Source organism: Peromyscus eremicus, chromosome 9, assembly GCF_949786415.1.
Source record: "Peromyscus eremicus chromosome 9, PerEre_H2_v1, whole genome shotgun sequence".
Taxonomy (NCBI): Eukaryota; Metazoa; Chordata; class Mammalia; order Rodentia; family Cricetidae; genus Peromyscus; species Peromyscus eremicus.
Window position 1 is genome coordinate 19,321,934 of NC_081425.1, and position 12,890 is coordinate 19,334,823.

Consider the following 12,890-nt stretch of genomic DNA (forward strand, 5'->3'; position numbering starts at 1 on the left):
TAATTTGCATTAGATGGCATGCTCCTATAACAAGGCTTCATAGGTGGCAACAGGGTCCTATCAAAATGGCTAGAGCACTTGCCTAATTACCATGTGCATCATCAGGGGAAGAGCTTTTCCAGAGAACTGTGTCAAGAGTCTCACCCTTGAGATAAGTCAGACATCCTGGGCCCAGAGACATCCTCCATATAAGGCGGGGTAGAGAGCAGGAGGTTTTTGCTGGAAGGAGGGAGTCCTCCATATTGCCGAGCTAGAGAAAGCTGCCAGGCTACAGTAGTCTGCAACCTCTGATCAGCAGAACCTCCCAGCATTACACAGAAGAATCTACTCCAAATGTTTGCAGTCACGTGCAAGAGCAACAGCAGTTCCAGAGTGATACTTGGAACAGCTCTGACCAGTGGTTGAAGACCCACTACTGATATTAATCTGGGATGAAAAGTGGAAGGATTTCATTCCTACCTCAGATACAGAAGCAAAAGTACAAACAAAATTCTCGTTGGCTATTTTGAACAACAGTTTTTAAATTTCTCTCTATAAAGCAATTAACATGCCTTAAATTTCCCTTCTGAATTAGAATCTACTTTTTGTTGAAATTCATGTTTTTTTCTTATTTTCTTGATGATATCTTAACAAAATCAAAGGGTTGACATTTATATATAAAACCATAGTTGTCTTTGAATTAAAATGTAAGTAATTGGTACCAATTTTTATAAGGGTCAAAAAGCATTTTGAGAATTTAAACTGACTTTTTCCTTACAAAACTATACATACACTGATTCAGTTTGAGTTTAATATTCAAGAACACATTGGCTCTGGCTTAGCATACACAAGAGTTAGTCCATACCTGATTATTGAATTCCATGCTCTTTCAGGATGAAATAGATTGTTTGCAGAAAGAAGTAGAAGAACTTAAAAGTAAAAACCTCAGCTTGGAGTCACAGATCAAGACTATTCTGGACCCTTTAACCTTGATGCAGGGCAGCCAAAATGAAGACAAACATCCAGCAGCAGATAATCCAAGTAAAACTGACCTGGAAACCGTAGCAGAGTGGAAGAAAAAACTCAGAACAGCTAATGAAATCTATGAAAAAGTCAAAGATGATGTGGCTAAGTTAAAAGAGGTAAGTTGTAGTCTGGGGGAAAAATATATGATGGTTGTTTTTAAAGTTCTACAGTATTTTAAGTACTTTCACAAGTATAAATAGCCATATACCTTGACTCACCATAAGCTAATTTGTGAGAGCAAGCCTGAACCCTGGATGAGCATTTACATGCAATACGAAAACATAGTCTCATTAGCTGTCATTAGCTGCCAAGAACTATCAGATGGTTCCATTTGTGACTATATTTGGAGATGCTGTAGTGCTTGTGTATAAGAGTTCTTCTGGAAGAATTGCATCGGTGGAAAGGATGTGTTTCTGTCCCCCATCTTTGTGGTTTGCCTTAATTTTTTTAAGCTTACAGCAGTGGCTGCTTTTGGGGCATTGAAACAAACATATCCCATTTCCCAACTTAGCAAAGAAACATTTATTCACTTGTTTTTTGAGGCAAAATCTCACTATATAGCCCAAGATTGTCTGGATCTTGTACTATGTAGCCCAAGCTGGCCTCAAACTAACCACCCTCCTGCTTCAGACTCCTAGTGTTAGGATTACTGGTGTGTCTCTCTGTACCAGCTGAACAAAAGATTTTAACAGTATCTTTCCTAGCACTACAGTCTCTGGTTTTGAAAGCTGAATATAAGTACATACTGAAAGTTTACTGACTAATTCAGAGAAAGCTGTGAGAAGCTACTTTAGACCACTTATACAAAAGAGTAATGTGGCATATGAGGCTGATTCATTTTCCTATTTTTCTGTCCATCCAACAAGATATAGAGAATATTAGTTGAGGGGAGGGGGAGCAAACTTTTAGGATTTTTTAAATCTAGAAAGGAGATAAAGATGCATGCTATTAACACTAGGGCAGTGACAGGTGTTGCATTGCTTTCTGGAACAAAGAATCTTTAGCTTGACTTCAGGATTATCTGCCCTGCCTGGAGTATAGTAGTGCTAAATGAGTATGGTTTTATAGCACTCGTTTCTACAACCGCCCTTTTAACCTATCGTATTCTCTTAAAATGCTCTTCTTGTTCTGAATTACTGCATCCTGAGCCATGAAATCATTAATGGACTCCATATGATATTTTATAGAAGATCCACTGCATATTAGCTCTCATATCTTCAGAGAGGTTAAGTAGTAGAGGAACATTTTCAACTCAGTGTAAACCATTGTCCATATAGAAAACAAACGCTGTGCGATTCATAAAAGGCCAGTGTGAAAGGAAGAAGGAAACTGCTTTCAGACAAAAAGAAACTACATCCATACTTTCCTGCATTTTTATAAGGGAAGTATATAGTTCACTTGTGTATTAGCAGACAGCCTTAGTGTAAACATGTTACCTTTGTTAAAAGATAAGAAAAACTAAAAGGAATGACATCTAACTATTATTAATCAGCAGTTTCTCCTGTGACTTCCAATTTTTCCTTTGAGCCACCAGCAAGCTGTGTGTGGTCTTCTATAGTTACTAAATTTTTGGCAGAAATACTTCTTAGAGCATGAAGCTCTGTGCAGAATTCACTCTGGGCTTATAATATCACTGTGGAGAATATATGAAAAGAAGGCTATGTAAAGCACAATTATTTTTAAATTCAATGGTTACAGATATCCTAAGACATCAGAATTATTTGGGATATTTAATAAGCCTGTTTGGGGTACCCACTCATAGTATTAAGTAATAAATTATAAATGAGTAAGAAACACGGACTATAGAGACAAAACACATATATGAAGTACAAATAATGATCTAAGTCGGATGCAGGAAAAGAAATGATTCAGGAAAGTACAACTTGGTGTGAGCAAATGGACTTCTGGTGCTTCCTGGATCCAGTGAGTTTGGAAACATTATGAGACATCATTCCCAGTCAGTTGAGAATGCACAATTATTAAAGTCTTTGATATCCCTAGGTAGTATAAGTAGGCAGAACTCTACTGTTTATAACCTTTATTTCCTTTTAATAGTTAGGAGCTATCCAGCCTATAATGAGAAGTATTAAAAAGCCACAGGACTGGTGAGGGACCTTGAAACATACTGATAGTGATACCAGTATTAGGGTGTGGGGGTAGGGAAGGAAGTCAAATGAGTTCTAATTTAAGCTTCTTGTCATCATCAAAAAATATTCACTAAGTGCCTCCCTTTATGGTGCAATGCTTGAAAGCTTAATTCATTGTTGGTATGTATGAGGCAGCAAATGGCTTTCCTTGTATCTTCAGGGGGTAATAATGGTGTCTATCAGTCACTTAAAGAATTAACCCTGCACCGTCCTGACTTGTGTGCATCCATGAAGGTGAGCGAGTGCTCAGAGCCCAAAATGAACTTGGATAAGTTTGAGTAAGGGTGTAGGCTGCAAATGGGTATTCTCCACCCAACTTTTCTTGTTACTGTTGAGGTACAATTATATTTAAGTAGGCAAGTAATACATTCTGGAAGTTAGTCAAAAATTGGTCGGTTTTGTTTTTTTTTTACTATATATGTTTAAAAATTCTTAGTTTACCCTTTTTTTCCCCTGACAGTAATTCTATGACTTGTTAACTATGAAAATAAATGTTCTAACCATAGCATTTTCTTTGCTGAGTGAGTTAAGTTTGGTGTCTGATCTATAGAGTTTAATTTTGTTAGTAGTACACAAATGCAGTAACGGAAATTTAAATAAAAGGGCTTTTAAGAAAATCCTAGTCTAAGAGCATTGGTTTTGTTTGTTTGTTTGTTTTGTGTAGGCTGTCTGTGATACTGAGCTTCTAGCTTCCCCCACCCCTTCCTTTTGTGAAAGTCTATGTATTCCATATGAGCTACTGGATGTTTTTTAGTAATTTTTAGATATTGAACAAATCAAGAAAAAAAAAGTTATGCTTAAAGGACTTTTTTCTTACATATGTATGTCAAGGGACAATTGGTGGAACTTACTAGGAAATACTACCCACATTTCAAGGGTATCAGAAAGACAGAATAAGAAGGACTTGTTGAATAAAGAAAATCAGTAGCTTTCTTGTGTTAGATTTATCACTAGAGAAGTGTTTAAATAGTAACCAAGAAATTAGTCTCATGGTGTAAGAATTAACTCTTTAGCATTAGTTTGTAAATACTTGTGGATGATATAATCTTGTCTTTTAGAGCATTCAATTATGGTCAAAACAAAACAAAACCACATGATCCCTTAGTGGCTTTGAGCTAGCTAACTAACACAGCTTCATTTCCCTGAGTAGAGGATTTAGAAAGTGCTTGGGGATTTTAAATGCCTCGTTGTAGTCTACCCCCTGGTAGCTCTACCCCCTGGTAATTTTACATTTCTAAGGGCTATGTCTAGTATTCAGTTTTCTGATACTGTTGTAAGAATACAGATGGCTCTCATGTCATAATTTTTACAAGGAAATTTTATGTTAGCTTATGTTTAATTATTTTTAACTCTTCTTCCAGGCAAATAAAAAATTGAAGTTGGAAAATGGTGGCCTGCTGAGGGAGAATTTACGACTTAAGGCTGAAGTTGACAACAGATCTCCCCAAAAGTATGTATCTCACAGAGCAAGGCCTCTGCTTGTCAGTGCTTTGAAGCTGACTCTGTGATGGCTTGTAGTTTCCATTTGACTCATTATTTAGGAAAGTTGAATGTTTCTAAAAGTCATGTGCAAGTCTTAGCTTCAGTTAAGGCTAATTTAGAAGAAGGGATTTCATTCTAAACTCCTTTCCTTTTTTGATGTATAAGAATATTGTTTTATGTTATCTAAGACAAATGAGCCTTCACTTGGTTTTACATACAACTATTTAATAGTACTAATGAATACTGAGCTTAAAACTGTGCAACTTTAGCTGTGTTTTGACATAATCTTGATTATAGTCAATTGTCCATATAATGCATTCGCTGCCTGATGCAGTAAGAGGTGATGTAAATTACTACTCACAAGTGAGGTGAGGGCATAGAGAGATTAAACTCACTTATCTAAATCTGCCCAGGAGTTAGTGATAGAAGTAGGATTTGAGCTAAGGTAGTACCACCTCGGATTCTGAGTGCTTAGCAATTACAGGAAAAGCCTTGTCTGAAATAAAATATGGTGTTGTCCACTAAATCTTGAACTACATTGAAACTATAATGAAGTGAATTGACTCTTCTTTTATGATGGTGGACACTTCACCCTGTGTTAGAAGTTGTAGGTTTTGACCTGCATAGCATTTAATTTGGTTTGTCTATTTAAAGTGGTAAGAAGGAACTAGGAGTTAAGGGGTGAAGATGGAAAAAAGATGAGAGCACTTTTGGAGTCCTCTCCCCTCTCCCCCCACAGGAGGACACAGGCAAATGAGGAGGTAGTAGGGATGCCAAGGTATGCAGTCTCTCTGAAGGACGTGCATCAGAATGCCACCACTGCTTTGCTTCTGACCACTAGACTTCCTTTTTCTTTTGTAAGAAGACAAAGCAGGAATAAGTAAATAATGGATGCATGTCCTAGCAGAGAAGAACCAGCTCTTGTTGAATGCAGTGCGTACGGTTAGAGGATGGGAAAGTCAATCCTAATCACACAAAGGGGACATTGCAGACCAGCAGTGACAAAAGGTAGAGCCTTTACTCTAAATGTTCCCTTCTCCAGTGCTCGTCCAGCCCTGTTTTCTTTCCCGTCAGATAATGTCCTACTTTGACAAATTAGTGAAATAAGCCGAGAAAGTGTTGCTTTTATGTGGGCTTGAATCCCTGTTATTGGCAGCCCGCCCTGCCAGTCACAGTAATGCTTATCCATTAGTCGTTTCCCACAGCGTGCTGAATGGAATGAAAGCTATTTTGTTTGTAGCTTTTATTTCTTGAAAAGTTGCCCACCAGATTTCAAGTTTAATGCCAGCACAAAGATATGTGCTTTTAAATATCCATAACTTCTACCAAATAAATAACTGGAGAATCTCACCTGAGGAAATCTGGCCTCCATCTACTTGCAACCAAGCAGCCACACATCTGAATCCACCATCACTTGCCATCTTTAATGTGCATTCCTTCTTCTCTTCATGGGAAGGGAATAGTTTCATTTGAACAGTGATTTAAGCTGACCCCTATTCTAGATCAATTTGCAAAGCATTGAGGTATTAAATGCATTGTATGTGATTTATAGCCTTGTTTACTCTGTATCAGTAAACCCTGGTAGGATTCGGAGACAAGCTGGTCAAAGCTGAAAATACTCAGATATGCTTCACTACAGAGTACTTAGGTTTGTGTAGAAAAGAATATGAAATTTCAAGAATTTAAAAGTAAATGCAAACATGCAAAAATCACCCATTCATTTCCTTCTCTGCATAGGAAGTGCCTTGACCAATTATTTACTCCTGTCTAGTTGTCAAGTGTAAAGGAATACTTCTTACACTGTACCATGGTGTTATTCTCTGATATATCCCACAACTTGAGCAGACTATTCTCTAAGTCACACATAAGAGTGCACCTTAGACACCAGAGTAGGCAAGAATGAGGAAGGGGTACTAGTCATCTCAGGCTTTCAGAACAAAATGTACACACAGTTTGACTTAAATAATAGATTTATGTTTGCACAGGGGCTGAAGACTGAGAACAAGGTTTGGCAGGTTCATTTCTCGTATAGGCTCTCTTTCTGACATACTGACAGCAACCTTTTTATTATGTCTTCAGATAGTAAAGAGAGGAGAATGACAAGGTTTTGAATCTCTCTTCTCTTTCTAAGAACACGATTCTATAGGCTTAGGCCTCACCCTTGTGAACTAATTTAACTTTAATTACCTCTTGAAGACCTTGTTTCCAAGTATTAGCACACCGAGACGGAGGTCTTCACATAGTCTGTGGCTGACTCCCCTTATTGAAAACAAGGGGAACTTGAGGATTTCTGTTGGTTTCAAGTGAAATTGTTTTATCTTTTAGAATGAAAGTCTGAGTTATCATTTATCTTTCTTGCTGTGTCTTTCAGTTCTATCCTTGATCCTCCGTTATATCTAATCTTAAAGTGTATTGGACATTTTTCCATCCTTAACTTGAATGAAAAAGTCCTCTGGAGCACACGGATGCTCTAGTAGGCACGTTCTTCAAGGGTTCAGTCATCCACTCTGGTTTTTGTAAAATTCATTGTGTCTAAGTAGGTGTTCAGAAAATGGAGTCTTTTTTCCCTCTTTAGCTTCTTCCTTCTGAACTCATACGCTGGGAGGAAGCAGAGCAGCGATTTGCATTGTCAGTTCGTCCTGATGTGGCTTCCCAAAGTAAATGTCCAGAGTTTAGTGGGTTGTGGCATGCCTTTGAGTTTACCAGTCTAATATCTGAAGAATACTCAGTTCTATAGCCAAACCAGAAATATTTAATGTTTTCTCTTTATTTAATATTAAAGGAGAAGCTTTAAGCTATAAGAATATATGTCCTGCCAATCCCTGCCATAGCCTAGGTTCTTCTGCTCGCATATCTGTTAACAGTCTGGAATTTTTCCTTCTTGGCTCATAGCACGACTAAATTTATATTTTGTGTAATTGTTTCATAACTTTCTTCTCTTTGAGCAAAAACTACAGTTTTATATTCAAAATTTTATCTACTACATTTTATAGAATGTTAACTGGTGTTCTGGTTTTAATACATGTTGGTTGAGTAAATCAAAGAAACACATAGCCCTGAGACTGTTAAGTATTATGGTTATTTAAGAAAATGTGTATCTTGGACTTTGGGGGCTGTTATAGCAAAATATCCATATATTGAATGGTTTCCAATTTATTTCTTACAGTTCTGGAGGCAGGGAAGTCCAACACCAAGGTGCTGGCAAACTCCGGCTTTGATGTAGGGCCATTCTCTGATTCACAGATGGTTCTCTTTTTGTTGTGTCTTTGTGTGGAAACAGGACAAAGAACACCCCTGGGTTCTTTATGCTGGTACTAATGTCATTTGAGAAATAACGGCCTCCAGCAGCTCTTTTGCCAAATAGCGTTAGAGCTCCCATCCCTTTCTCCAGTTATAACATAACTAGGCTTCCTCTACTAACCTAATTTCACCAGCAAGGCCCCACCTCCCAAAGGCTCTACAGTCTTCACACCAATGCCACAGAGATGACCAGGTACTTGAAACATGAACCTTAGGGACGTACTGCACTCAAGCTATGATACTCTGACATGTGACATTCCGTAGGTTGCTGTGGCCACACAGCCCTGCCGTGTGTAGAGTTTGTGGCCTGTCTTGACCTGGTTCCACAGAAGCTCTCATACATACTTACTCCACTATTTTTCTGGCATCTCTAAAATCCTGGAGTCTCTATTGCAACGTAGACTTCACCTCAAAGCTTGACTCATAGCATGCTCAGGGGCTTCTCATAGAGGATACAGGCTCATGGGTGTTTTTTATGAAACCTGGGTACAAGCCTTTGGCTCTATAACTTGCATTCTATGTGCCTATAAAACAGTACCTACCATATGAACAACATCAACTGTTGCCAGTTGAGAAATGGTGTGGCCACTTTGCATCTGCAACAGTCTCCGTCTCTGCCTCCAAGGTTAAACCTGGGAAAGCATTTCACTGGGTGGCCCTATTCTAGCAGGGGGCCCCTTCAGCTTTCTATTTTTAAATGGATTCCAAGGGCTTTTGCTGTTTTATACCCTGGGCCTTTCAATGGGAAGGGTAACACCTTCAATTATTTCAGTCAGTGATACTAATCTTATTAACATCTACATTGAGCCATTTCATAGCCTGAATTCTATGCTGTGTAGAAACTTTCTCTGACAAATAAATTAGACTATTATGAATTCAGCCTCACTCAAAGTTTTAGGACATAGACAAAATGTGGCTAGATTCTTTGTCAGAGCATTAAATGAATGGCCCCTGGCTTAATTGCTTCTGATCTTTGTTCCCATCTGAAACTTTGTATGCAGTCTTTACCATCAGTATTTCTGTCAGCATCTGGTCTTCAGAATCTCCACTGGAGTCACCCATTAGAGGCTTTGAAGACTCCTTTAGCCCACATCTCCAAACTCATCTACATTTTCCCATAAACCATTTCCAAGGGCCTAAGAACTTCATGATCACATTTACTGTATTGAAGCAGAAGCCCCATTCTTCATAATAATTGTGCCTAGTCTTTTCACATTGCTCAGGTCAAAATACCCAACAGAAGAACTGAAAAGAGAAAAAACTTGTTTGTTTTTTTAGCTCACTGTTTCAGAGAATTTTGAACACATCAAAGGTAGAAGATATTGGAAAGGTTTGTCTGTGTTACCAGTATCTTCAGGCAACTACTGTTCCCGTGGAATGGACCAGGAAACAGCTAGACCAGAACAGAACCAGGGAGAGATGTAACCTTCATAATCTTACCCTAGTGACCTGCTTTCACCCAAATGCTCCACAACCTTCCAGATAACACCACTGGATGGGGTTAGTCAAAACACTAAGGGGCTTTCAAATTCAGACCATAATAGGCAGACTGTTTGCCCTGTTGCCAGTTATGGCAAAGCGGCTACTCTTGTCGTCAGTGAGTCACCTCTGTTATAGAATGTACAGCCAGATGTGGAACGTTTTGGAAATTGAGGCTAGAGAGCTGGTTCACGTAAGAGTGCACATTGCTCTTCTAGAGGATCCCAGTTTGGCTTCTAGCACCCACAACAGGTGGCTTACAACTGCTTCTAACTCAAGCACTCGGAAATCTAACACCCTGGTCTGGCCTCTGCAGGTACTATACTCACATATTCCACTCAGACACGTTCACACACACAAATATTTAAAAAAATAAAAAGGTAATTGTTTTTAAATTCTGAAAGTCATTATATAAAACTTGGTAATAAAATTTTGATTTAATGGCTTTTCTTTCTGTAAATATGTATCTTGGTAATGTGTTATCATTGTGTCTTTGTTATGGTCTATGTGTTTGATGTCTTCCTGCATGCAGTTTACTGTACAACAACCTCAAGGCTGGTCAGTTAGACCTGTGTTCATCCATGCCCACCCTCCTTTTCGGGGAAGTTAAAAGTTCTCTAGACAGTAAGAACCATATCATATTAGTAGATAAGAAAATAAGGGCAATACACTTTTGGATTATGGCCTGAGAGTCCTTACCTTCTACTGTATTTGTATAACAATCAGCTACCAGTGTGTCAGACTATCTAAAAACAAAGGTAAGACATTGACCTTCCTTCCTGTCCTGAACTGCAAGTTCATGTTTGCGTTTTCTACTCCTGTCAGCACAAAGCCTGGTGGTTTAGGGCTTAGTTCCAGAGACAGAGTACCTGAGTCCAAGTTTCTGTGCTTCCACTCTGTCCCTGTGTTCTCTGCATAATTCATTTCCTGCTACACTCAGAAATTGTCTATAGTACAGTATAAATCAAGTTGCTTAAATTTCCTACTTGAAACTGCCCAGTATTTTCAAAAGATGAAATCCAGACTCTGCATAAGCTCTCCTGTACCTGTCTTTCTTCCTTCTCCATGTTCCCCAGCTCACCTCCTCTAGCCTTCCTGGCCTTCTGTTTATAGAACATGCAAGGCTGACGTCCTCTGCTCAGAATGCTCTGCTTTCTGATCTCTGTAGATCATCAGAGTCATTTTTCCTGATCATACTGTTGAAACCAGCTCCTGCCTTTATTGTTTCCTATTTCCTTACCACTTCTTTTCATAAGGCTAGAAGAAGAAAACCATACAGGGAAGTATTCGAGTATGTTGATTATAAACATGGGTTCTAGTTCCAGACCTTCTAGGACTGAACACTGGCTGTTCTTACAACCTCTGAAGTTTTTTACATCTCAGTTTCGAGTTTTTGTGACATGGGCCCAATGGAACTTACCTACCATAAAAGTTACACTCAGGGTTAAGCAAATTAAAGTTTTAAATGTACTCATAACAGAGGCCATTGTTAGCACTCAGCCAGTCTTACAGTATGGTCAGTTTCGTCTTTTCATTTCCTGAAATTACTGTGTTCATTCAGTTGCTTATCTCTTTGTTGTCTTTCTCCTCCATTCTGAACTCTGAATTCAAAAGACTAAGAATTTTGAAGCCTATCTTTTTTACTTCTAGAACTCTTAGACCTGTAAAGCACCTGGTAAGTATTGGTTAAATAAACAAATTAACAAGTAGATAATATTAAACACATTATTTAGCTTATTGATACTCTTAATTTCTACAGATAATATACATTGAGAGGATTAAAGAACTATTTCTACATCTCTGTGTAACATATGTACTACTTATTGTTCCCTTGCTATGAAGAGACACTGGGACCAAGGTAGATTATAAAAGAAAGAATTTGATTGGGGGCTTGCTTACAGATTCAGGGGGTTAGACCTTGGCCAACATGCTGGGGAGCATGGCGGCAGGCAGGCATGGCACTGGAGCAGTAGCTGAGAGCTCACATCCTCATCTGCAGACAGCAGACAGAAGCAGAGAAAGACTGGGGCTGCCATGGGCTTTTAAAACTCAGATCCCACTTCTGGTGACCCACCTCCTCCATCACGGCCACACTTCCTAATCCTTCCCAAACAGTTCTCCCAACTGGGGACCAAACATTCAAATTTATGAGCCTGTGGTGGGGGCTGCTCTTGTCAGACCACCACAGCGTGTAACAAAGAATGGAGAAGAGGGGTGTTTCTTTGTCTGAGTCTAAATAATTATATCCCCTATACTCCATCATGTGCAGAAAACTATTTTTTCTCTTGATTTGTTTGTGTCCTTCTCAGCAACTTCACTACTCATCGAGTTGCCAAATATAAAAATGTTAATCCTAGTTTTACTGTTTCTCCTCCTTCCACACCTGGCTGTCCAGATGCTCTTTTGAACATACTTCTCAGTCCTACATTTGGAAGCTCTCATCCCATTCCCAGCAGCTAAGATAGACATCATTTCTTGGTCAGCCTCACTATTTGCTTCTTTTCCTTGAGGGTGCCCTGAACCTTGAGTATGTACTTTATTGTTGCCTGAAATCTAGACTATAAATCTGATCTTCTTGCTCTTCTGTTTGATGACATTTGGTGCTCCCAGTCACCTTCATAGTAAAGCTTAAATTTCTAACTCCAGCCTACAAGGCTTTGAGTGCTTGACCTTTAAATTTTCTTGAGTTTTCTCTTGCCTCCTCCTTGTTTCCTGTTCTGGTCATGTGAGATTTTTCCCTGGGCTCACGTTTTTTTTGTTTTGTTGTTGTTGTTCATTTCTGCTGTATTTGCATACCTTGGCTTAAACCTTCTCCCTCATCTTCTCTAGTCCTGTCTGTAGCCAAATTTTTAAATGGTCTTATTAAATTAAAAAACATGGAGCCAAATATAGGGATGAAAGCCTGAGAGAGATCAGGGAAATAGGGAAAGCCACCAGCCAACCTTACCTCACCAACTCTGGAGCTTCCCAATGCGAGTTACTTCCTGTCTACCCACACCTTTATTGCCTTGCTGTTCTACCCTCTCATTGGCTATCTTAGCCCAGCTACCTCACTTCCTCTTCCTACACAGCTCTGTCACTTTCTGTCTGTCTGTACAGACCTCCAGGTCTCTATGGTTGATACTGGGATTAAAGGTGTGTGTCACCACTCTTGGCTCTGTTCCATAGTGTGGCCTTGAACACAGAGACCCTGCCTGCTAAGTGATAGGATTAAGGGCATGTGCTACCACTACCTGACTTCTTTGCTTGCTTAAAATGGCTGGCCTTTTCCCCCTGATCTCCAGACAAGCTTTATTTATTAACACACAAGTGAAATATCACCACATTTCAGCACAAATAAAATATCACCACACCTGTCCAGTATTTTTACTATTATTATTATTATAAGTTAGTGGCTACCACTATTTGAAATCAGCCCAGTGTCACTATGGTGAGAACCTCCACGATTTCCTAGGCAGAGGTGCAGAGGTATGCCAT

At 39.1% G+C, this 12,890-nt stretch overlaps 1 protein-coding gene across 1 annotated transcript in view; it reads left to right on the top strand.

Moving 5' to 3' along the window:
• Obi1 (ORC ubiquitin ligase 1) overlaps positions 1–12,890 on the top strand; it is a 51,274-nt gene that overhangs the window by 23,452 nt on the left and 14,932 nt on the right. The window contains exons 4-5 of the mRNA XM_059273232.1: positions 873–1,121; positions 4,514–4,602. Of these exons, the coding sequence (XP_059129215.1) occupies positions 873–1,121; positions 4,514–4,602 (338 nt within the window). The remainder of the gene's footprint in view (positions 1–872; positions 1,122–4,513; positions 4,603–12,890) is intronic.